General features: G+C 42.8%; 1 protein-coding gene across 1 annotated transcript in view; it reads right to left on the reverse strand.

Moving 5' to 3' along the window:
- Window positions 1-26,404, reverse strand: part of NFATC3 (nuclear factor of activated T-cells, cytoplasmic, calcineurin-dependent 3) — a 172,948-nt gene that overhangs the window by 31,779 nt on the left and 114,765 nt on the right. Inside the window, exons 10-12 of the mRNA XM_011932130.1 lie at window positions 23,286-23,341; window positions 21,213-21,339; window positions 13,144-14,148 (exon numbers count right to left, since the gene is read on the reverse strand). Coding sequence (XP_011787520.1) covers window positions 13,144-14,148; window positions 21,213-21,339; window positions 23,286-23,341 — 1,188 coding nt within the window. The remainder of the gene's footprint in view (window positions 1-13,143; window positions 14,149-21,212; window positions 21,340-23,285; window positions 23,342-26,404) is intronic.

Below are 26,404 nucleotides of genomic sequence, written 5' to 3' on the forward strand. Positions count from 1 at the left end.
GCTGGGATTACAGGCTTGAGCCACCGCGCCCGGCCTCAAGATTCTACACGGGAAATGCAAAGTATAAACTAGTATACATAATATGCTAGTAAAAATAAGGAAAAAAAATGCAACTGTTTATAAATGCACAGAATGACAACCAAGAAACTAGTAAACTCTAATTCTCCCTACAGAGGACAACGAGTATCTACCTAGAAGACAGATTTCTTTTTTTACTATGTATAATGTTGTAATTTTAGCATTTTGAACCATATGAATGTATTACTTGTTCAAAAAAATTATTATATTAAGAAACACAGGCCAGGCATGGTGGCTCACGCCTGTAATCCTAGCACTTTGGGAGGCCGAGACCAACCTGAGCAACATAGTGAGAGCCTGCCTCTACAAAAAAATTTAAAAATTAGCTGGACGTGGTGGTAGGCACCTGTAGTCCCAGCTACTAGGGAGGCTAAGGTAGGAGAATTGCTGGAGCCTGGGAGTTCGAGGCTGCAGTGAGCCATGATTGTCACATTGCACTCCAGCCTGATCAACACAGCAAACTCCTGTCTCTGCTACCTCAACAAAGAAATAAACACAAATAAAATGTTAAAATTTCCATTCTACATAAAATCATCTATAGATGTTTTTAAATATACAACATGATTATCAAGAACTTAATCTGTACCACATTCTTGTAGATGTAAAGTTAAAATGCTTGTAACCATCACTCTCAACTCTATCCTATCTTCCAGCATAAATGAGACTTTCACAGTTTTTCTCTTGCCCAGATAGAGAGGCTAACCATAGGCTTTAGAAATGTCTTAAAAACAACAACAACAACAACAAAAAAAACAGAGCCAGGCATCTTCAAGCAGAGGAAAGCTGTTTGAGCACATTTATCTAAGTCTATCAAAAGCTATGATTGTTGGCAAGAGGTAACCTTGTAATGCCAAGGCAGAAAACTGCCACCAAACCACAAAAAGCTTGTTTAACTGATGAACCTAAAATTAAACAATTTATCTCTCATTAAAAAAATTTTTTGTTCCTGTGAATAATCCATCTTCGAAGGAACTTGAAAAAAGGATATCAATTTTAAAACAGAATACATCTTTAAGACAGGTTTTGCTATCTTACACATGGTAGCACATTAGAAAGTTACAATGCTATTGTCTTTACAGAAGCAAGATTATATAAGTAATCAATTATAGCTATTTTAGAAGCCACTAAAAACACGTGAGAAAATCTACATTTCAGACAGATCTGGATTCAAATGCCTGCCCCAATTATTTGTGACCATATAACACTGAGATGTGCTTAAGGTCTCTAAGCCACATCTATGCAAAATTAAGATTAATAATTCACATTTCATACATTGTTGGGAAAAATTAATGAGCTACTAGCAAAGTGCCTAGCACAGCGTTCAAAAAAAATATGAGTTTACCAAGAAACAGTAACCACAATTTATTACCTTTTCTTGTATTTTTGAGACAGAGTATCACTGTGTTGCCCAGGCTGGAGTGCAGTGGCATGATCTTGGCTCACTGCAACCACCGCCACCCAGGTTCAAATGATTCTCCTGCCTCAGCCTCATGAGTAGCTGAAATTACAGGCGTTCACCACCATGCCTAGCTAATTTTTACTATTTTCTTTTTTTTTGAGACGGAGTCTTGCTCTGTCGCCCAGGCTGGAGTGCAGTGGCACCATCTCACCTCACTGCAACCTCTGCCTCACAGGTTCAAGCGATTCTCCTGCCTCAGTCTCCCAAGTAGCTTAGATTACAGGTGTATGCCACCACACCCGGCTAATTTTTGTATTTTTAGTACAGACGGGGTTTCACCATGTTGGGTAGGCTGGTCTCGAACTCCTGGCCTCCAGTGATCCGCCCGCCTCAGCCTCCCAAAGCGCTGGGATTACAGCCATGAGCCATTGCGCCTGGCCCAATTTTTACTATTTTAGTAGAGATGAGGTTTCACCACGTTGGTCAGGCTGGTCTTGAACTCCTGACCTTAAATGATCCACCTGCCTCGGCCTCCCAAAGTACAAGAATTACAGCCATGAGCCATTGCGCCTGGCCCAATTTTTACTATTTTAGTAGAGATGAGGTTTCACCACGTTGGTCAGGCTGGTCTTGAACTCCTGATGTCAAATGATCCTCCCATCTCGGCCTGTCAAAGTGCTGGGATTACAGGCATAAGCCACTGCTCCCAGCCATCAACTATTTTTAAATGTACATTTTGAGGGGAACTTAGTTTGAAGACTTCTGATATGCTGCTTTAATGGTAGCCTCTCTTGGACTTTTCCTAGCTTATGCATAAATTTATATTTTTAAATTGCATTTTATTTATTTATTTTGAGACAGGGTCTCATCTGTCGCTCAGGCTTAAGTGCAGTGGCATGATCTTTGCTAATTTCAACCTCTGCCTTCCAGGCTCCAGTGATCCTCCCACCTCAGCCTCTCGAGTAGCTGGGACTATAGGTACACGCCACCACACCTGGCCTAATTTTTGTATTTTTTATAGAGACAGGGTTTCACCATGTTGCCCAGGCTGGTCTCAAACTCCTGAGCTCAAGCAATCCGCCCGCTTTGGCCTCCCAAAGTGCTGGGACTACAGGCATGAGCCACAGCACCTGCCCATGTATAAATCTTAATATAGGTTGATTAAAATAAATTTTTTGTTCAGAAACAATACATTCATTAAAAAAAAAAAAGGTGAACTTATTTATGTCCATGGAAATACACAGACACATTTGATATAAAAAGTAAAAAATCTTCTCAAATGTTTGTTGTTCTTTCTTCATTAGGCCTAAAACTCAATTTTTCTTATTGTATGTCCCAGGGTGATTGTGTCTAAGGTCTTAAATTCCCATTGTGGTCCATCTTGCATAAGCCACAATTTAAAGTCTACATGGGCATTATTTACAAGACCTTTCAGCTTCTGGAATCATTCATTCTAAATATGTTTGTGGCTGTATAGTACATGCATGCTTCCCAAAAGAGGATTCGTGAGTTATCTAGTGTCCAAGTTAATAGAGAAATTTCAGCATTATCTACCTCGCTCCACTCCAGTGCCCATAGTGATTATACCTCACAGATGACACACTCTCACCACTGGCTGTGCATGGCTTTTATTTAATTTAATTAATTTATTTATTTAAGTTTTATTATTTATTTTGAGACAGAGTTTTGCTCCTGCTGCCCAGGCTGGAGTGCAATGGCATGATCTTGGCTCACTGCAACCTCCACCTCCCGGGTTCAAGCGATTCTCCTGCCTCAGGCTCCAGAGTAGCTGGGATTACAGGCACCTACCACCACGTCCAGCTAATTTTTTGTATTTTTAGTAGAGACGGGGTTTCACTATGTTGGCCAGGCTGGTCTCCAACTCCTGACCTCAGGCGATCTGCCCACCTCAGCCTCCCAAAGTGCTGGGATTACAGGCGTGAGCCACCACGCCCGGCCTTGTTTTATTTATTTTAATAAAATAGACACCAGTGAAACCACTAACCAACAGGTGCAAGAGAACACTGACAATATTAACCTCTCTGTTCCTCCTCCATACCAGTTTCCTGCTTCCCACATCCAAGTAACCACCTGAATGTTGTGTTTATCATTCCCTTGATTTTAAAAAGCACCTGCTTTTTGAAAGCAGGCTCTTCTGCTTGTCTTTTACATACAGAACTGAAGCAGCTGAGGTCATGACTAGAGTCCCTGTTTACTACTGAATTACCAAATGCCCTACATTCAGGATCAGCATGTTACCGAACAGAGCCTGCAAGTGGCAGTGTCAGTTTTCACCACAGCAGCAGGTCAGGCTATATTTAACATGCATCCTCTTCTATGCTGAAGAGCTGCAGCTGTAGCTCTGTTAGGCTGTGGCTCTGTTAGTCTGTGAACAAGGAGGACAAGTGGGAACCGAGGGACTTTAATGGAAAGTTGTAACAGGATTCCGTTAACTCAATCATAAATTAAATGGGCCTGTATTTAAACGCCTAAGACAGTCTAGTTTCACAATACTATAATAATTTTTTTTTTTTGAGATGGAGTGTCGTTCTGTTGCTCAGGCTGGAGTGCAGTGGTGCCATCTCAGCTCACTGCAACCTCCACCTCCCAGGTTCAAGTGATTCTCCTATCCCAGTCTCCCAAGTAGCTGGGACTACAGGCATACACCATCACACTCAGGTTTTTTTTGTATTTTTGGTAGAGATGGGGTTTTGCCATGTTGGCCAGGCTGGACTCAAACTCCTGACCTCATGTGATACACCCACCTCAGCTTCCCAAAGTGCTGGGATTAGAGGCATGAGCCACTGTGTCTGGCCGCTATAATCTCTCTTTAACAACAAAAAAAAAACGGCCGGGCACGGTGGCTCACGCCTGTAATCCCAGCACTTTGGGAGGCTGAGACGGGTGGATCACGAGGTCAGGAGATCGAGACCATCCTGGCTAACACGGTGAAACCCCGTCTCTACTAAAAAATACAAAAAAATAGCCGGGCGAGGTGGCGGGCGCCTGTAGTCCCAGCTACTCCGGAGGCTGAGGCAGGAGAATGGCGTGAACCCAGGAGGCGGAGCTTGCAGTGAGATGAGATCGCGCCACTGTACTCCAGCCTGGGCGACAGAGCGAGACTCCGTCTCAAAAAACAACAACAACAACAAAAACAGTTATCTACCACACTGAATCAAATCTTAATTAAAATATTTAAAACAGCTTGACAAATGGGCACAGTAGCTCATGCCTATAATCCCAGCACTTTGGGAGGCCAAGGATGGGAAAATCACTTGAGCCCAGGAGTTTGAGACCAGCCTCGGCAACATGGCGAAACCCTATCTCTACCAAAAGAACAAAAACAAACAAACAAAAAAAAACAAAAATGAGCCACGCATGGTGGTGTGTGCCTGTAGTCTCTGCTACTTGGGGAGCTGAAGTGGGAGGATCACCTGAGTCCTGGGAGGTCAAGGCTGCAGTAAGCCATGACTGTGCCACTGCACTCCAGCCTGTGCAACAGAGTGAGACCTTGTCTCAAAATAAATTTTAAAAAGACCAGGTGCATTGGGTCATGCCTGTAATCCCAGCACTTTAGGAGGCTGAGGCAGGCAGATCGCTTGAGGTCTGGAGTTCGAGACCAGCCTGGCCAACATGACTAAACTCTGTCTCAACTAAATACACAAAAATTAGCTGGGCATGGCAGCGGGCACCTGTAACCCCAGCTACTTGGGAGGCTGAGGCACGAGAATTGCTTGAACCTGGGAGGCAGAGGTTGCAATGAGGTGATATCGCGCCACTGCACTCCAGCCCGGGTGACAAGGGAAACTCCATCTCAAAAAATAAATAAATGAAAAACAGCTTGACAGTTTCCATATCTATTATAAAATCAACTGTAGGCTAGGCGCGGTGGCCCATGCCTGTAATCCCAGCACTTTGGGAGGCCGAGGTGGGCAGATCACAAGGTCAGGAGATCGAGACCACGGTGAAATGCCCTCTCTACTAAAAATACAAAAAATTAGCCAGGCGCTGTGGTGGGCGCCTGTAGTCCCAGCTAGTCGGGAGCCTGAGGCAGGAGAATGGCGTGAACCCAGGAGGCGGAGCTTGCAGTGAGCCAAGATCGTGCCACTGCACTCCAGTCTGGGGGACAGAGCAAGACTCCGTCTCAAAAAAAAAAAAAAAAAAAAATCAACTGTTTTAATGTTTATTGTCTGGTCCAAAAACTGCAGCATAAAAACCATAATGAACATAAATGTTTACAGAAAATTACATTTCCAGGCATACAAATTGTAAATATGAGTAAAATTCAGTGATAATTGGATAGCCGTAGAACATGCTTTTCAAGGAGGTACAATGATATATGGAGGTAGTGAAGAAAATATAAAGGCAAGAAGCAAAATAGTCATGAACTATGCCTTAATTGTTTGAGTAAGTTTATATTACAGCCTTCCAGGGGGACTACTTGAAAGAGAACACCACTTGGTGAAACGTCAGTACTGTGCTGCTGTTGTAACTGCCAAAGGATTATCTGCCTTGCCCCAGGAAGCCTGAGACTGAGAAATGCTTCTGGGATTCTTCTGAGCTTGGAAAGTTGATATGAGGTACTAAAATCATCTCAATGAAACTGAACAAGGATAATTATAAACTTTAGCCTTTGGTTCATCTAACACTTCATCTAATACTGAAAATCCATAATACTTTTTTTTTTTTTTTAAATAGGGTCTTGCTCTGTCGCCCAGGCTGGAGTGCAGTGGCGCCATTTTGGCTCACTGTAACCTCCGCCTCCTGGGTTCAAGCAATCCTTCCACTTCAGTCTCCTGAATAGCTGGGACTATAGGCACACATCACCATGATCATCAGCTAATTGTTTTTTTCCTTTTGAGACAGAGTCTCGCTCTGTTCCAGGCTGGAGTGCAATGGCGTGATCTTGGCTCACTGCAATCTCCGCCTCCTAGGTTCAAGCGATTCCCCTGCCTCAGCCTCCTGAGTAGCTGGGACTATAGGCACGTACCACCATGCTTGGCTAATTTTTTTGTATTTTAGTAGAGACGGGGTGTCATCATGTTGGCCAGGATGGTCTCGATCTCCTGACCTCAGGTGATCTGCCTGCCTTGGCCTCCCATAGTGCTGGGATTACAGGCGTGAGCCACCATGCCCGACTATGCTCAGCTAATTTTTAAATTTTTAGTGGAGACAGGGTATATTGCCTAGGCTGGTCTAGAACTCCTGGGCTCAAGTGATCCTCCCACCTTGGCCTCACGAAGTGCTGGGATTACAAGGCACGAGCCACTGCACCCAGCCAATCTATAATCTTAAGATTACCCTGGTCCCTCTCACAATCAAGTCTCTACGGAGAAAATGGCATTCTCTTTCATGTATTCTTTGTTTGACACCCATTCTAAAACCTCAACACACTGACTAGAAACTTGATTAAACATACTGGAAAAACTCCTAGAGTCAGGAAATAGGTTTTAGTCTTTATTCTGCCATAATTCAAGTGTTACCCTGGATGAATACCTTAGGCTCTGTGTAAAATTCAGACACTTTATCCATAAAATGAGAGCTATATTAGAATATTTTCCAGCTCTATAACTATTTTGGGATAGGGTCTCATTCTGTCACCTGGGCTGGAGTGTAGTAGCATGATCACCACTCACTGCAGCCTTGACCTCCTGGGCTCAAGCAATCTTCCCAGTCCAGCCTCTCAAGTAGCTGGGACTACAGGCACATGTTACCATGCCGAGGTAACTTTTGTAATTTTTCCAGACAGGGTTTTGCCATGTTGTCCAAGCTGTTCTCAAACTCCTGGGCTCAAGGGATCTGCCTGCCTGGGCCTCCCAAAGTGGTGGGACTACAAGCAAGAGCCACCATGCACAGACCATAACTCTTGAAATTCTGAGCTGAGTTACACTATCTTCTCCAGTAAATGTCACTGAATTTATAATAAAAAATTGATGTTAACGTCCACATTTCTAAAAGTAATAGTCAACTAATACATGAATGATTCCTAAGATATTCCATCTTACTTAAAAACTTCAAAAATTAAAGAAAGTGTGTTTTAATCTTTGAATTGGTTAAAAGAGGATATATAAATTTGAATATAAAACAGAATTAACAAAAGTTATTAGGATAAGTATCTTTAAGTAGTATAGCAAAAAAGTTTTTAAATTACTGTGTCCTCTGGTTTTAGAGTGGAAATTACTTCGGACTTAACAGTTAACATAATATGAAAAAGTTTTTAAAAATTGAGCTTGGGCTAACTACAAAGTTCACTTTAGTCCCTTTCAATCCTTTCTGGTATGTTCTATGACTTACTTACAATATTTAGAGACAGGGTCTTGCTATGTTCTCCAGGCTAGCCTCAAACTAGGCGCAAGTGATCTTCCTGCCTTAGCCTTCCTTAGTAGCTAGGACGACAGGCACACACTACCATGCCTGGCTCTATGACTTTTAAAGTTAAGTATTAGCAGGGCATGGTGGCATGTGCCTGTGGTCCCAGTTGCTCAGTAGGAGGATTGCTTCAGCCCAGGAGGTTGAGGATGCAGTGGAGCTGTGTTCACAGCACTGCATTCCAGACTGGGTGACAGAGTGAGATGCCATCTTCGAGAATAAAAAAATGAAATAAAGTAAAATAAAATAAAGCTAACCAAAAAGGGGACATTTGGCCAGATATGATGGCTCCCAGAACTTTGAGAGGCCAAGGTGGGAGAATTACTTGAGGCGATAAGTTCTAGACCAGCCTGGGCAGTATAGCAAGACTTCATCCTTACAAAAAATAAAAATAAAAAAAAATTTAAAAATTTGAAAAGGAGATATTCCAGTGCTATAGAGTTCAAGGTCTATGATAATTATTATTATTTTTTTTTGAGATGGAGTTTCACTCTTGTTGCCCGAGCTGGAGTGCAATGGCGCGATCTCGGCTCACTGCAACCTCCGCCTCCCAGGTTCAAGTGATTCTCCTGCTTCAGCCTCCTAAGTAGCTGGGATTACAGGCATGTGCCACCACACCAGGCTAATTTTGTGTTTTTGGTAGAGACAGGGTTTCTCCATGTTGGTCAGCCTGGTCGAGAACTCCTGACCTCAGCTGATCTGCCTGCCTCAGCCTCCCAAAGTGCTGGGATACAGGTGTGAGCCACTGCGCCCAGCCATTTCAATTTTTATTTTATGGATTTATGTTAAAAGGTTGTTTTTTTCTTTTTTGAGATGGAGTCTCTCACTCTGTCACCCAGGCTGGAGCGCAGTGGTGCGATCTTGGCTCACTGCAACCTTCACCTCCTGGGTTCAAGCAATTCTCCCCACCTCAGCCTCCCAAATAGCTGGGATTACAAGCACCTACCACCACACCCAGCTACTTTGAATTTACATTAAAAGGCTGCAGAACTTTAGGATTTTCTAAGCATCTAGAAATTCTATCTTCAAAGGCAAATCCAAATATCATAATAAATGAGTCAAATTAAAAACATTAAAAATTCATTTTAGGCTGGGCATGGTGGCTCTTGCCTGTAATCCCAGCACTTTGGGAGGCTGAGGCGGGCAGATCACCTGAGGTCAGGAGTTCGAGACCAGCCTGGCCAACATGGCAAAACCCCATCTCTACTAAAAAATACAAAAATTAGCCAGGTGTAGTAGCGCATGCCTGCAGTCCCAGCTACTCGGGGGGCTGAAGGAGGAGAATCTCTTGAACCTGGGAGGTGGAGGTTGCAGTGAGCGGTGATTGCACCGCTGCAATCCAGCCTGGGTGATAGAGACTCCGCCTCAAAAAATAAAAATAAAAATAAAAATAAAGATAAATTCATTCTGGAGCTTAAATTAAGCATCAAAAATTCAATTTGCAAAAATTATACAGCCAATAATCTAAGGTGTTCAGAAGTGCATTTTAACAAAAATTGGTCAGGTGTGGTGGCGCATGCCTGTAGTCCCAGCTACTCAGGAGGCTTAAGTGGGAGGATTGATCCCTTTCGCCAAGGAAATCGAGGCTGCAGTGAGCCAAGACTGCACTACTACGCTTCAGCCCAGGTGACACGGTGAGACTACCATCACAAAAAAATAAAAAGAGTGCATTTCAGTTTTTTCTGTCCTTATTTTTTTTAAATTTTAGAGACAGGGTCTCACTGTATTGGCAAGATTGGACTCAAACTCCTGAGCCCAAGTGATCCTTCCATCTCACATTCCCAAGTGGCCGGGACTATAGGTGCACACCACTGTGTCCAGCTCTTCCCCCTCTGTAATTACTGCTTGGCAGCACTGAGCTTCTATCAAGTGCCCTGAGGGGTGGCAATGAGCGAATGTGATAGCTAGTCCCTGGGGGTCTACAATCTAGGAACATTTCTGGCTTTTTTTTTTTTTGAGACAGTTTTGTTCTTGTCGCCCAGGCTGGAGTACAATGGCGTGATCTCAGCTCACTGCAACCTCCACCTCCCAGGTTCAAGCAATTCTCTTGTCTCAGCCTCCCGAGTAGCTGGGACTACAGGCGCCCACCACCACGCCCGCTAATGTTTTATTTTTTTGTATTTTTAGTAGAGACAGGGTTTCACCATGTTGACCAAGCTGGAACTCCTGACCTTGGGTGATCCGCTCACCTCGGCCTCCCAAAGTGCTGGGATTACAGGCGTGAACCACGGCATCTGGCCTCTTTCTTGCTTGTATGCTCTACCATAATAAAGGGGGCAAAAATAAAATTGCTTTTACAGCTGCTCTCACAGACTCCACCTTTCCAGAGCTTCTGTTTTTGCAACAAATCTCCCATATTCAAATAATGAAATACATTTTCCCAAAACCTTTCTAGAAATCTGATTTGTTGCCTATCCTACCTTCCATCCCCAAATCTCTCAACCTGTGGTAAATCAGAAAGAGCAGGTTCTAGCTTCGGGCTCTTTTTAGAAGGAAAAAATATCTTCATTGGTAAAGAAAATGAGCTGAAATGCCCTTAAAGACCCACTCAATAAATCTCCTATCTTCAGTTATATCACAAATGAGTGACTCAAGGTCTCACTCCTTGTTTCAGGGTGAAAAGCAATGTGAAGAGTTAGTCTAAAACTGCTAAAAGAAGAAACAGGTAACAATTTTAAAGCCAATATTTGCATAAGCCTTTATTTCAAATCTGTTTTGCATAAAAGTAGCAGCCTGCTCTCTATGTTTTAGTTTCATCATTTCGTAGGGAGTGACACTTACGCCAGCTGTGCACAAAGCTTTAACAGCAAAATGCTTAAATAGCAGAGCCCTCAAGTATGCCAAACACAGAGTGACAGATTAGATGCAGTTGTGAACATGGGTTAATGCAGTGAAATTGTGCACATGCGTTTCTGGAGAATATTCTCCAGGAATTAGAAAAACCTTGAAGGATTCCGTTTAGTACAGAGTTCTATTCTAACTACCATGGCCTGCTATTTCTGGGAGGCAGCTGTAGCGCCACAAGAAAAAGACTGGATTGATCCAGTCTCAGTTCTGCTGCTTACTAGTTGTGTGATCTTTCAAAAGTCCAATCCTGTAAATGTCACTATCTACCTCAGAGTTTGAGGAATGATAAGATTAGATAATAAATAGAAGAATGCTACGCAAATTTTAGGTGTTGCTCTAGTTTACACATATACCTTCTGTTTACACACAAATGACCTGACATGTCCCCTCATGGCTTTAAAACCATCCTGCACTGTACCAATCACCCCATCCCCCAACCCCATACTTCAACCCACCACAGACATATCCTTCCCTGACAAACACATCCTTCTTCTCTATTTCTGCTATATTATCTGACTTGCCTCTGATCTTCATTTACTGAAAACATACTCAGGTGACCCTTGAACAACAAAGCTTTGAGCTGCCTGGGTCCACTTATACACAGCTTTTTTCAACCAAACATGGATCTAAAAAAGAATATTCTCAAATGTGAAATCTGCATATGTGGAGGGCTTTTTAATTTTTTTAGAGACAGGGTCTCACTTTGCTACCCAGGCTGGAGTGCAATACTATGCGATCAGTTCACTGCAGTCTCGAACTCCTGGGCTCAAGCGATCCTCCCACTTCAGTCTTCCTAGTAGCTAGGACTACAGGCACACACCACCAAATCCAGCTAATTTTTGTGTTTTTTTTTCTGGTAGAGATGAGGTCTCATTATGTTGCCCAGGCTGGTCTCAAACTCCTAGTCTCAAGTAATCCTACCTTGGCCTCCCAAAGCACTGAGACCACAGATGCTTTTCTTGCATGTGACCGTGGAACTTGAGCATGCATGATTTGATTGTACACAGGCGGTCCTAAAACCAATTCCCTGAGTACACTGAGAAATGACTATGTCCTTGGAGACTAGTTTTACAACTCCCCATACCAAAATCCATGAATGCGCAAGTCCCTTATATAAAACAGCGTACCATTTGCATGTAATCTACCCACATCCCCCCTTTAAATCATATCTACATTATTTATAATACCAAATACAATGTAAATGCTATGGGAACAGTTGTAATATTGTTTAGAGAATAATGACAAGAAAAAAAAAAGTCTGTATGTACATGTTCAATACAGATGCAACCATCCATTTTCTTCCCCCAGATATTTTCAATCCACAGATGGTTGAATCCAAGGTGCGGAACCCATGCACACAGAAAGTCAACTGTACTCATCCTCCAAAACTTGGCTCAAATGTCACCTACTCACAGAAGACTTGCTGAATCCTTTCTGTGAAATCTGTTACATATCTCTGCTGATTTTTTTTTTCATCTGAGGCAGGGTCTCACTCTATCACCCAAGCTGGAGTGCAGTGGCATGATCACAGCTCACTGCAGCCTCAACCTCTCTGGCTCAGGTGATCCTCCCACCTCGGCCTCCTGGTTAGCTAGGACTACAGGCCCATACCACTATGCCTGGTTAATTTTTTGTATTTTGTTTTGTAGACATGGGGTTCTGCCATGTTGCCCAGGCTGGTCTTGCAGTTCTGGGCTCAAGCGATCCACCCGCCTCAGCCTTCCAAAGTGCTGGGATTACATGTGTGAATCACTGCGCCCGGCCGAGATCTCTATCTTAATACATCCTTCGTATTCCCAGCATCTAGCTTCATCTTGCAAAAGGACAGGATTCAGTAATATTTATGGAACTAACGACCTTGAATTCCATTCTCTAGACACTGTGATCTCACTATATATTCTGGAAAAAAGGATGCTGTATTCAGCAACAGATATTAGTGGCAAAGCAGATGCTAAGGCATGGATTTTCATATCTATCCTCAAAGTTATATATATATATATAATTTTTTTTTCCCCCTCCAGATGGAGTCTTGCTGTGTTGCCCAGGCTGGAGTGCAATGGTATCATCTTGGCTCCCTGCAACCTCCACCTCCCAGGTTTAAGCGATTCTCCTGCCTCAGCCTGCCGAGTAGCTGGGATTATAGGCACGCACCACCATGCCCGGCTAATTTTTTGTATTTTTGGTAGAGACAGGGTTTCATCATGTTGGCTAGGCTGGTCTCAAACTCCTGACCTTGTGATCCACCCGCCTCAGCCTTCCAAAGTGCTGGGATACAGGCGTGAGCCGCCGTGCCAGGCAAAATTATATATTAACATATATTTCTAATAACAACTTATTTAAAAGCCCAACCATATGCCAATAAGCAATCCACAGAAACTTTTCCATGACACTTGGGAAAATAAAGTTCCTGTATCTACACTATTTCAAGAACATATCATAGATGAACTTACCATCATCTAAAGTGATGTCCTGCAGACCAATGGTTGCAAAGTTAGGCTCCCGATCTTCTGGTTCAGGTTTAATGCTCACAGTTGCCCCATCAAGTGGAAATGAAGCTGGATCACACAAACTGTGACATATTAAGGATGAAGGTGCAGAAAGACCCCCCTGGCCTGTACTTTGTGCTTGAGTTGAGTGCTGTCCAGAATGCATTCTGGTAGCTCGAGACGGTGATGAGGCAGTTCCTGAGCTAGGAGATTGGTAAGGCATAGACTGAAGCTGAGGAGACGGTGGCCCAGAAAGTGGTGAACTAGCCAAGGGATGAGAAGCTGCTGGGGAAGCTGTTGTAGCAGACCCTGAATGTGAAGGACCATATGTAATAGGTTGTAACTGAGAAGAAGGCTGACCGGTAATCTGGTCAGCCACTGGAGAAGAAAGAGATCTTTGTCCTGTATTTGAACAATGATATCCCATTGATTGTAGATGAGGCAGGGTATGCACAGAATGAGGTGTATGGGCTAAGAGATGTCCTGTTGAGCCTGAATTTGAAGAATGAAATGGTATGGATGACAGTGGTTGACAGCCAAGATTCACTAAACCAGGAAGAGTTGCATCCTGCTGAAACAAAACTGAATCAAATTCTTGACTAGAGGCAGCATTAATAGGAAGACAAGTTGGTCCATTGTACACAATGTTAGTTTGCATAGGCTGATAGGAAGACCCCACAGGAGGTGGTGTGACTTGAAAAGGCTGGTGTACAACTGGAGAAGGAATCATATGCTGTTCTTTACTAGCACTCTCATCTCTACACTGCAACTGTGGCAGATGGGATGAGGTCACCATGGATGCATATGTTTGTGGGATGGAACAAACCAAACTTCTCTGTGCTGACAGTACACTGTCATGTGAATGCCCTGAATCAGAGGAAGGCCTCTGGGTCTGAGCAGGATGAGGCACAGGCAAAGATGGAACTGAAGACAAATCAATCTCTTCTCTGTGTTCTTGCTTCATCAAAACTGAAAATAAAATGATTAAAGCAAATATTATTATACAATACATAAAATAATTCTGACAGGCCTCCATGCTAGGTTACACAACTACAGCATAAGCTGAGGGGCAAACTCAAATGCCTTTAAGGAACTCCATGTAAAATATCGGGTATTTCTCTGTGTATGTGTAGACGTACATATGTATGTATACACATACATGTTTTGCTTGTGTATAATATGAATATCTTTGGGAAGAGGCACAAGAAACTATGCTAGAGTCACTGCTAGGAAGGAAAACCAGGTGACTAAAGGACAGAATTCGGAGGTTTACTTTTTACTACATACTTTTTTAGTCTTTTGAATGTTTTTCACTGTGTATTTATTACCTATTCAAAATTAAGCAACTAAAACAACAAATAAAGCCCTAGGGCCTAATAAAGTATTGAATTTGGGATCCCTGATCGGAAGCCTACCAATCTGGTTTTACATGTTGCATCATACACCAGAAACCATGACTCCTACATTCATAGAACTTCTGCTTTACAATGGTTCTCACATACATCTCACTTGATCCTCTGCCATCATGTGGGGATCAAAAAAAGTACTAAAATCCACAAAAAAACCTAACAAATACATCTGCAAAGCAGGATACAAAATCAACATACAAAAATAATGTTATATTTCTATAAACTAGCAATAAACATCTGAATAAAAATTCAGAAAACAATTTCTTTTTTTGCTTTTGGGAGACAGAGTCTCACTCTGTCGGCCAGGCTGGAGTGCCGTGGTGCAATCTTGGTTTACTGGAGCAAGTGATCCTCCCACCTCCGCCTCCTGAATAGCTGGAATACAGGCATGCGCCACCATGCTTATGCTTATTTTTTGTAGAGATGAAGTCTTACTGTGTTGCCCAGGCTGGTCTTGGACTCCCATACTCAAGCAATCTTCCCACCCCAACCTCCCAAAGTGCTGGGACTATAGACATAAGCCACTGTGCATAGCCAACAATTCCATTTATAATAACATCAAAAAATAATAAAATACTCAGAAATGATTTAACCATGGAAGGCAGGACTCATAACTGAAATCTACAAAACACTGCTGAAAGAAATTAAAGAAGCCCTAAGTAAATGGAAAGACATTCCAGGTTCATGGATTGAAGACTTAATATTGCTAACATGACAACACTCTCCAAAGTGATCTTTTGTCAAAAAAAATTGATGTCCTTGAGTCATATAAAGTGATCTTCAGATTCAATGTAATCCCTATCAAAGTCTCAGTGACAGTTTTTGCAGAAATAGAAAAACTCACTCTAAAATACACACGGAATCTCAAGAGATCCCAAATAGCCAACACGATCTTTTTTCCCATGTGTCCAAGGCATAAACCAGGTATGGGCACAGACCAAAAGCCAAGCTCGGATAAATAAGGCATTGATTCATCCCTGGCTTATATGAGATAGGCAGCACCAACCAGACGTCACTCTACCCAAGTCAAGGACAACCAATATCATCTTGAAAAAGAACAGAGCTGGAGGAAATCAGGACTTCCTGATTTAAAAACTTACTACACAAAGCTACAATAATTAAAACAGTGTAATATTAACATAACGATAGACATAATCAATGTAATGGAATACAGTCCAGAAATAAATCCTCACATATTTGGTCAACTAATCTTCAAACAAGGGTGCCAAAACCATTCAATGGTTTTCAACAATGGCGCCAAGAAAACTAGACATCGACATGTAAAATAATGAAGGTGGGGCTGGGTGCGGTGCCTCACACCTGCAATCTCAGCACTTTGAGAGGCTAAGGTGGGAGGATCACTTGAGGTCAGGAATTCGAGATCAGCCTGGCCAACATGATGAAACTCTGTCTCTACTAAAAACACAAAATTAGCCAGGCATGGTGATGCACCCGTGTAATCCCAGCTACTCGGGAGGCTGAGGCTGAGACAGGAGAATCACTTGAACCCGGGAGGCAGAGGTTGCAGTGAAATGAGACAACGCCATTGCACTCTAGCCTGGGTCAACAAGAGTGAAATTCTGTCTCAAACAAAAATAAAAATAAAAAATAAAACTTAAAAACCCTAAAAGAATCAGCCATTTGCAATTAATGATCATCCCTCCACTGGATACTGATATTGGTCAGATCCCTATTGCAAAGGGATTGCCAAAAAGGTAATAAATTCAGAAATACTTTAATAAAAAAAAAAAGCAACTATTGATGGCAGTGGTTGCCCATCTGGAGTGGCCACTGCCATGACACTGGCTGCAGTGGGCGAGGTGCTGCCAGCACTGCATGTTCCACAGAGCTGGTGAGAGCTGGGAACAGGTGGAAGCCCCACCATCTTCTGAGTTGGCAGGGCGAGAGCCTTGTACTTCCTGGGTGCAGTTGTGGCCACCCAGCCGTGGCTGCTGACCTGGGCATCCCTGTGCTCTTGGCGGAGGGAGGGGGGTGGTAGCAGGCAGAAGCCCCACCATCCTGGGTACAGCTACAGCCATTCAATGGCTGCTGACCTAGGCATCTCTGCACTCTCAGGGACCCAGAAAGTCCACCTCCCCCAACAGACTCAGAGGTGCCTGCTCCTGGTGCCTGGCCTCTCCCTGCTCCTGGTGCCCATTTCAATCTTGGAGGGAAGTTGAGGCCGAGCCCAGGCGATGTTGCAACCCAGCAGGGTGTGTGTATGCTTGGGGCAGTGCTGACACGCCAGCCCCCTGCTGCCTCAGCCCCCTCCAGTCTTCGGGCACTGATGGGCACAGGAGGGATGTCGAGGTAGGGGTGAGGGCAGCTCAACCCTGGTTTGCAGGCACCCCTTAACACAAACAACCTGGGCACCATGAAAAGCAACAGGAGGCAGACAGGTTCCTGGGCGCAAAGGGGTGGGTCACCAGTGAAGCCCCACCTTCCAGCTGGAGAAGGCCTGAAGCCTGGGGACTGGGCTGCCAGTCCTGCGGACCAGAGTGCAAACTTACGGTGCTTTTTCCGGGCCCACCCACGGCCACCCCATGGAACAGTTAGCAAGCACTTTCTCTCCTCTGAAGCCCATATAAAACCTGGACTCAGCCATACTCAAAAAGACAACAGCACGACCAGCTGTGGAAAGGAGCTACCCACCTCAGGGTCTCCTCTCTGCTGAAAGCTGAGAAGACAACAGGACAACCTGCTTGTGGAGAGGAGCTACACATTCTAGAGTTTCCTCTCTGCTGAGGGCTGAACACTTGGGACACCCTGGCTGCAGAGAGGAGCTACCCTCTGTGGGTCTTCTCTGAGCTGTTCTATTGCTCAAAAAAAGCTCCTCTTCGTCCCACTCACCCTCCATTTGTCCGTGTACCTCATTCTTCCTGGGCATAGGACAAGAACTCAGTGGGGCTGAAAGGGTTGTAACACAAACAGGGTTGAGAGAGGCCCCTTGCTCGCCATGTTGGCAGCAACAAGAAGGAGAGAAGAGCTGCAGTCTTTAGGGAGCCCAGACCTAGAAGCTCCCTGAGCCAGGGCTGTGATACTCTCTTTGGGACTCTGAGGTTCCTGGCATCTCCAAGTTTCTGGGGGCCACCATGTTCCCCAGTGCCAGCCATGGAAGTTGCCTGTGGTATCCCTGGTCCAGCTGCAGCCTCATAGGGAGCCACCACCCATGCTGGTGCCTAGAGCTGCCAGCCCCTCCATAGCCAGCGTGCTGACTCCATGCTCACTCACTCACACACCCCTTCCCACTCTGCTCACCCTTGGCAGGCATGGGATCCAGGCCAGCAGCGCGAGCCACATGCAGCTTGCCAGGCCGAGTGGGCCCAGAGGGGCCGTGGGCAAAGGTGCCACTAGCCACAGGGGTTTCCAGCTGGCAAAGTGACACCTCAAGGGTCCCGTAACAATATGACTATCTAAAAATTGTATAAGTAAAATTTTAAAAGGAATTATTTGCCATAAACAAAAGGTTAGAATCTCTAAATAAATAATTCATACAAATTAATGAGATAAACAAAATAACACTAACATAACAGAGATCAAGTCATACAACAGAATACTAAGAAGTTATTACAATTCTGTAAAACTCTGTCAATGAAGAAAAATTAAAATGTTCAGTTACAAAACCATATATGGGCTAGTCCCATTTCTATTTTTTTTTTTTTTTTTGAGACGGAGTCTCGCTCTGTCGCCCAGGCTGGAGTGCAGTAGCCAGATCTCAGCTCACTGCAAGCTCCGCCTCTCCGGTTTACGCCATTCTCCCGCCTCAGCCTTCCGAGTAGCTGGGACTACAGGCGCCCGCCACCTCGCCCGGCTAGTTTTTTGTATTTTTTAGTAGAGACGGGGTTTCACCGTATTAGCCAGGATGATCTCGATCTCCTGACCTCGTGATCCGCCCATCTTGGCCTCCCAAAGTGCTGGGATTACAGGCTTGAGCCACTGCGCCCAGCTCCATTTCCATTTTTAAAAAATTTTGTTTATATGTGGATCAAAGGAATCTGGAAGGACAGAATGATAGTCTCAGAATAGAAGAGAATTTGAATTTTTTTTTTTTTTTTTTTGAGACAGAGTCTTGCCCTGGTACCCAGGCTGGAGTGCAGTGGCATGATCTCAGCTCACTGCAAGCTCCGCCTCCCAGGTTCACACCATTCTCCTGCCTCAGCCTCCCCAGCAGCTGGGACTACAGGCGCACGATGCCATGCCTGGCTAATTTTTTTGTATTTTTAGTAGAGATGGGGTTTCACTGTGTTAGCCAGGATGGTCTCCATCTCCTGACTTCATGATCTGCCCACCTCAGCCTCCCAAAGTGCTGAGATTACAGGCGTGAGCCACCGCGCCCAGCTGAGAGTTTGAATGTTCTTTTAAAAAACCTGTCTTTAAAAAAAAAAATTACAGTAATGTACTGGCTTTTGTAAAAATTTTATTCAAAATTTCATTTTAGAAAAATTTTATTCAAAATTTCATTTTAGAAAAAAATGAAAAAAGTTAAATGCTACAGAGAAAGACAGTAACCAACCAGAACGAGTACTATACAAACGTTCGTGTGTGCCTATTCTTCTGTTAGTTTATGCCACCTGATTTGTCATCTATCAGCCATAAGGGCAGTGATGAGTTATAGTGCAATCGAATGTTTTCTTTCCATTCCAGAGCTCTACTGATTTCCATTCCCAAATTAATATCCTCTAGGATTCTGCCTTTTTATTGTCCTCCCAATTCATGGGCTGAAAGGCAGCAAACTCTCCTGGTTTGCCTTTCAATTACTACCATTATGAGGTAGTAATCAAATCCCCTAATCTGCTTGACTGATTTTGCTTTTCTTATTGCAATCTGGAAAGCCCTCTTCTTTCTCATTCAGGTTAGAGTCTACAATCCCTCATCTCAACAGTATTGAATAACCTCTTTGGACAGGACGTTTGCTATACTCCATTCTGGAGGAGATGCATACCTTGCCACCTGCCCTGAAGAATTTGAGTGCTACTTAAGAAAGTTAAATGGTAGGTCAACTTGTTACCAACTGGTATGAAAAACAAAAAGGGAGGAAAAAGAAAATTAAACCCCTGGGCACACCTGTAATCCCAGCACTTTGGAAGGCCGAGGCAAGCGGATTGCCTGAGGTCAGGAGTTCAAGACCAGCCTGGTCAACATGGCGAAACCCCGTCTCTACTAAAAATACAAAAATCAGCCAGGGTGCCTGTAATCCCAGCTACTTGGGAGGCTGAGGCAGGAAAATCATTTGAACTTGAACCTGGGAGGCAGAGGTTGCAGTGAGCCAAGATCGCACCATTGCACTCAAGCCAGAGTAACAGGGTAAGACTCTGTCTCAAAAAAAAAAAAAAATTAAACCCCTAATTATAGGATTAATTACAATAGTATCTGTAAATTGATGATCAACATCAATGGTGCCCTTCAATCAAGTCTAGAATGCTACCAGGTTTCTGTAGAGAACTTTCTCTCTCTTTACAAAAACAATTTCAAACATTCTCCATGATTGTCCAACTGTGAAATCACCCAAACTTCCCTCTGCTCACAATAGGACACTTCCTGTCATTTTTTGTGGAAAAAAACCTAAAGCTATCATATGCAAGCTCCTTAAACTCTCCATTACTAAATCTACAAACTTTCTTCATCTACATCCATCTCAATCCATCTTTTTTATTTTCCCTTCTGTTCCTTCTCCCCTCTAAGGCCCATTTTAAATCCTATCCCCTCTCATCTTTCCCCAAAACCTGATATTCTTTATCGTCACTGATGTTCTGTCTGTATATTCAAAACACTCCTGGTGTTTGAATCACCTTCTTCGACTTACCTCATGTAAATCTCACTCCTCAGTCACTAATTTCAGAAAAGATTAAACTGGTTCTTGACACTTTATAAAGAAAAGAAATATGGGGAAAATGGTTTTTGAAACACAAGTCTGATCATGTTACCTTTCTGTTAAAGCTCATTTTGTGTGTGTGTGTGTGTGTGTGTGTGTGTGTGTGTGTGTGTGTGACAGAGTTTCGCTCTTGTTTCCCAGGCTGGAGTGCAATGACGCAGTCTCGGCTCTCTGCAACCTCCACTCCCGGGTTCAAGCAATTCTCCTGCCTCAGCCTCCTGAGTAGCTGGGATTACAGGCTTGCACCACCACGCCCGGCTAATTTTGTATTTTTAGTAAAGAGGGAGTTTCTCCATGTTGGTCAGGCTGGTCTCAAACTCCCAACCTCAGGTGATCCTCCCGCCCCGGCCTCCCAAAGTGCTGGGATTACAGGCATGAGCCACTGCGTCTGGCCACACTGCCTTTTAATGGTGCTAAGGGTACAAGGGGAGTTCATGACCCAGAAACACACACATACTCACAAACACCTGCCCCTCTGTAATGCTGGGAATTTTTGATAAAAATTCTTCTGAAAAAAAGACCTTAAAACTACCATCCATCTTCTAATTTCCTTATAATGTATCATTACAAAATAACAACTGAGACCACATATAATCTTTAAAGTCAACAAAACTTTAGAATGGGCATCTGTTGGTGTTTCCATTGTTTATAAGCACTCTACCTTAAGCATTCTAATATAGGATTCATTAAATAACTTTTTATTCATTAGGAAAGAAAACTCTACAGTAAACCATCATGACTCCTCCTCGTACCTGGTGTATAAGTAAAACGTTGAGACTGGCTTTTTTTCCTCTTGCCATTGCAAAGATAAAAGTGCACCTGCACTGCAGCTGTAACTGCTGGGTTATGATATGGAGGAACTTCAAGGACAATGTGAGCCTAAGGATGGAAAGGAAGATTGTGTTACACTCAGAACTAAAAATGAAACGCACCTGTTAAACACATCACAACTCATGAGTCTTAACTACAAGGCTCCAGCACAGATAATTATGCACATCAGCTAGTCATATACATCATCTGGAAATTTCCTATGGGGATACTTCAGTCTTGAAAGAGATAAGACCTTTAATCAATAAAAGAGAAACTGCTTTTTACTCACCCAGTTGGGTTTCTGGTTGTAGCAGAAGTAAAAAGTCTTACATACTAAGTAGTAAGATGTTTTGCTCTACTGAATATTACATGTTACTATGTATCTTTTTTTTTTTTTTTTTTTTTTGAGATGGAGTCTCGCTCTGTTACCCAGGCTGGAGTGCAGTGGCGCGATCTCGGCTCACTGCAAGCTCTGCCTCCCAGGTTCACGCCATTCTCCTGCCTCAGTCTCCCGAGCAGCTACAGGCGCCCACTGCCTCGCCCGACTAATTTTTTGTATTTTCAGTAGAGACGGGTTTTCACCATGTTAGCCAGGATGGTCTCCATCTGCTGACCTCATGATCTGCCCGCCTCAGCCTCCCAAAGTGCTGGGATTACAGGCGTGAGCCACCGCACCCGGCCCTAGTTTAGATTTCTTTTCTTAAATTTTACATTCAAAATGTTCTAAACTGGAGCCAGGTACAATAGCTCACACCTGTAATCCCAGCACTTTGGGAGGCTAAGGCGGGCAAATCACTTGAGGTCAGGAGTCTGAGACCAGTCTAGACAACATGTTGAAACCCCATCTCTACTAAAAATACAAAAATTAGCTGGGCATGATGTTGCATGCCTGTAGTCCCAGCTACTCAGGAGTCTGAGGCAGGAGAATCGCTTGAACTTGGGAGGCAGAGGCTGCAGTGAGCCGAGACTGTACCACTGCACTCCAGTCTGCATGACAGAGCTAGACTCCATCTAAAATAAATAAATAAATAAAAATTTAAAAAATTAAATAATCCAAAATGTTGTAAACTAGCATTAAACAAAACGTGTATCTACATCAAAAATAATTTTACAAAACCAAGGTGAAAATCTTTAGCCCCAAACCAAATGCAATCCTCAACCTAAATTGCTCTAGATCTTTGGAAAGCACTGTAGGAAGCGGTATTCCCTAGCCCAGAAAATACTCTTGTCTCCATTCCAACCACGATAACAAGACCAAAACTTTCAATGTAGAATCCTAGAAGGCTTAACTAAATAGCTGAAGGGTTAGAAATAGTGTGTCAAGTACACAATTCCCTAAGGACTTGTCTTGCTCCTTTTACCTACTACATATGTTCTTTCTCTTTTTTATTTCTCTATGAAGGTCTATACATATGTTCTTTATTGAATTTGTTTTTATTCCTAAATGAGTTCAGAGAAATTAATGATAATTTCAGTAAGAACCTTCTGACGATCTTTCATTTCTAGTTTCTCTTCCCTGTATGCAATAGGGAGAAAACAAGGCACTAACTGGCTATCTTTTCTAAACTTTAATTTAATTTGCTTTAATACTAGGTAAGTATTTTACTTCCAAACCTCTAGAAATTTTACTTTTTTAGACAGGGTCTCACTCTATCACCCAGGCTGGAGTGCAGTGGCATGATCATGGCTCACTGCAGCCTTGACCTCCCAGGCTCAGGTGATCCTCCCACGTCAGCCTCCCAAGTGGCTGGGACTACAGGTGCATGTCACCACACATGGCTTATATTTTATAGAGACAGGGTTGCTCAGGCTTGTCTTGAACTCCCGGGCTCAAACAATCCTCCTGCCTCAGCCTCCCAAAGTGCTGGGATTATAGGCATGAGTCTCATGCCCGGCCTAATTTTACTTTTTTATTAATCAATATACAAAAGAGTCATCCATACCATAAAGCAGCATTATTCAATTTTCTATTCAGTGTCTTAAATATTTCTTAAGAATTAAGGTGAATTTCTTACCCCTTGACATTTTTCCCTGATTATCTTCCCTTCTACCTCCCACTGAGGTCGTCCATCTATTGAAAGAAAGAGTTTATAGTTAAAAGAAATTCATATCAGAAAGCATACAGACAAAACCTAATGCATGTAGTATCACAAATTTATTAGCAAAGGGGATCTTTTTTCCACTGACTTCCATTATGAAAATAAAATGTAAATGCGTACAAATGGGGAAAAAATGAGAAAGATCATGGGCTGCCCGGGTTAGTAGATCCCACAGAGCTCATTCTAACCATCTACCCAAGTGATGTTTAAAAGCCCTCTGAGAACACCCTCATCAAGAGGTGGCCAACTTTTGCTTGTGTAACTAAAATGATAGGAAACTCACTTCCTTACCAGGTAACGCTTTCCATCTTGGATAATAATTGCTGCTAGAAAGTTCCTCGTGATAAATGAAATGTCTCTTTATGGTATCCAACAACTAGTCTAAATATTATTCCTTGCTGTCACAAAATAAAATCTTGATTGCTTCTCTGTGAGATTATATTTCAGATGTTGAAAAGCTGTTATATCTGCTTGTGTCTCCTCTCCTCCTGGCTAGCATCCCCAGTTCTGTGCCTATTCCTTACATAATTTTAGACTTCATGGTCTCTGGTTAAATATGCTCGTCCAAATTCACAAGGCCCAGGACTGAATACCCTACGTGAGAAATGACCAAGTGTGGTACAGAATGACTGAGGCTCTAACCACCGTACATGGAAATGCTGTGTCTTTGTTATGAAAGCTTTCTTGAGGTGCGGGGGGGAAGTTTTCTTGGGAGCACCATATGCTGACTCTCACACTAAGTATGTGACCAAGTGTCTCTACATTTCCTACTGCCACGTTCCCACACTGTGCACTTATGCAGCTGAGTTGTTTTTTTTCTCCCAACCCTTTGGAACATTACTTACTCCCAGCAGGGAGACTTCATTTTGTTGGATCCCTTGACTTGTCAAAATATTTTTTAGATACTGATGGTCCCAAAAAATGTTTCCTAGGCTTTCCAGATTTCTGTCACCTGAAGATTTGGCCAATACATTTTCTGTCTCTTCATCCCAAGTGAACTACTCATTTGGAGACAGCCTTATCTGCTATTAAAGCTCTCCAACTGATGTACAATTATTCCAAAGCATTTTTTTTTTGTGTGGGTCACAGGCATTCACCCAGTGACTAAGTCACACACAGCTTGCAGCACTTCTTCATCTGGTCTGCAAATTTATCATGAGAGATTTCATCAAATGTTTTCCAGGTTGTAACCATCATTTTCCAGTCCAGTAACTAGACAATGGCTACTTCTGCTGCACAAGAGATACTACAGGGAAGTGCTACACCTACTTAGAATTATAGCTCAGTTCAGCAATCACTTGCTGGTTCCTTATGTGCCACTCTGTGTTACTGACATAACTGAGACAAGATGCCCTGCCTTCAGCCTGTGGATGAAAGGCAAACACAAACAGTTTATTATAATAAAATGTGTTGGGTATAATAATTGATAAACGTACACTCTGGATAAACCAAGAACACAGGGGTCAGGGTCTTTAACCTAATCTTCGGGAGGGGTAGTGAGACAAGGAAGGCTTCCTGAAGAGCTCTTGAACTGAGACTTAACATGAGACAGAACTCATGAGGAAAGGGTAAGTTATAGACAGAAGAGACAGCATGAGCCAAGACAAAATGACAAGAACCCCTAAGATACAGAGACTTACAAGCAGCTGTGATGTTGTATAAAGTATGAGGCAAGGAGCAGTAAGAAAGAGGGCTGGAAAGACTGGCAGCAGATTATGGCCTGAATGCCATAATAAGGAGCCTAGAAAATGAAGGGGATTGCTGAAGGTGTTTTTAAAATGGGAGTTACATGTTTACAACTGTAATCTCCTCTAAAGCCAGTAACTGTCACCATTTAACATGATTCAACTTCAATCCAAAATTCTTAAATGTGAAGCTCTGGGTCAAATAAATGAATTCAATAATACCTATTATTGTATTCAGGCACAGATGAATTTTTAGAGTGGAAAGGAAGGGATGGCTCTGAGACACCGTCTCTTTCTCATGCTCCTTATTCACCTAAAACGTGACACCTACAGAAAGACATTCCTTGATGACTTGATATAAACAGTTCACAATTCAGTCTCTATCACTCTACCTTCTACCTTCTTACTTCATACAGTTTTACCTGGAATAATCTTGTTCAATTATTTGTTTATAAGTGCTTCCCCACTAGAATGTAAGCTCTATCAGAGCACGCAACCTGAAGGTTGTATTCAACATTATATCCCCAATGCCTAGACTAGTGTCTATATCACATAGCAATGCTTCATAAATAATTGATGAATTAATAAATTATGAAACAGAACTGATGTTTTTTGAAGACAGGCAGGGTATGGGTCAGGGTTGAAGGGAACTGAATTTTAAAGGAGAAGAAGACAGCCACATACTTTCCAGCTCAAAGAGAAGATGCTATTATTAATCAAGTTAAGAAACCCAGAGAGATAAACTAGTTTCTAAAGTCAGGTATGTTTTCATATTTTAAGTCTCAGTGAGACATTTATAAAGCAATATCTAGTGGGTACTTTAAATTTCAGGTTAAAGTTTAAGAGAAACATGTTGCTACAGAGAGAGATTTGGGAGCTAGTAAAATTTCTCAAAAAGATAATGAGAAGAAAAATGAATATAAAACCTTAGAAAACATCTATATTTAAGAGCCAGAAAAATTCATATAAAAAGACAAACAAGAATAAAGATGTATGAGAACCAGATAACAACAAAGTCAAGGGGGAAAAGTGTTAAGAAGGAGAGGAAGTAGCTGGCTGTCAAATTTTTAGGCGATTATGATTTCAGTGAAGTGAAAGACAAAAGATTAAAGAGTAGCAGGTAAGGAAATGAAAGCAAATGACACTACTTTTTTGAGAGGGTGGATGCTAAGCGATAGAGAAATGAAACAAAAGCTTAAGAGGATGACAGATTTAAGAGAAAGGGAATGTTTAGGATGAGAACACATAAACATAATTAGGCCGGGCGTGGTGGCTCAAGCCTGTAATCCCAGCACTTTGGGAGGCCGAGACGGGCGGATCACGAGGTCAGGAGATCGAGACCATCCTGGC

The sequence above is a fragment of the Colobus angolensis genome, unplaced genomic scaffold (assembly GCF_000951035.1).
Source record: "Colobus angolensis palliatus isolate OR3802 unplaced genomic scaffold, Cang.pa_1.0 Scaffold93, whole genome shotgun sequence".
In the NCBI taxonomy this organism is placed as follows: Eukaryota; Metazoa; Chordata; class Mammalia; order Primates; family Cercopithecidae; genus Colobus; species Colobus angolensis.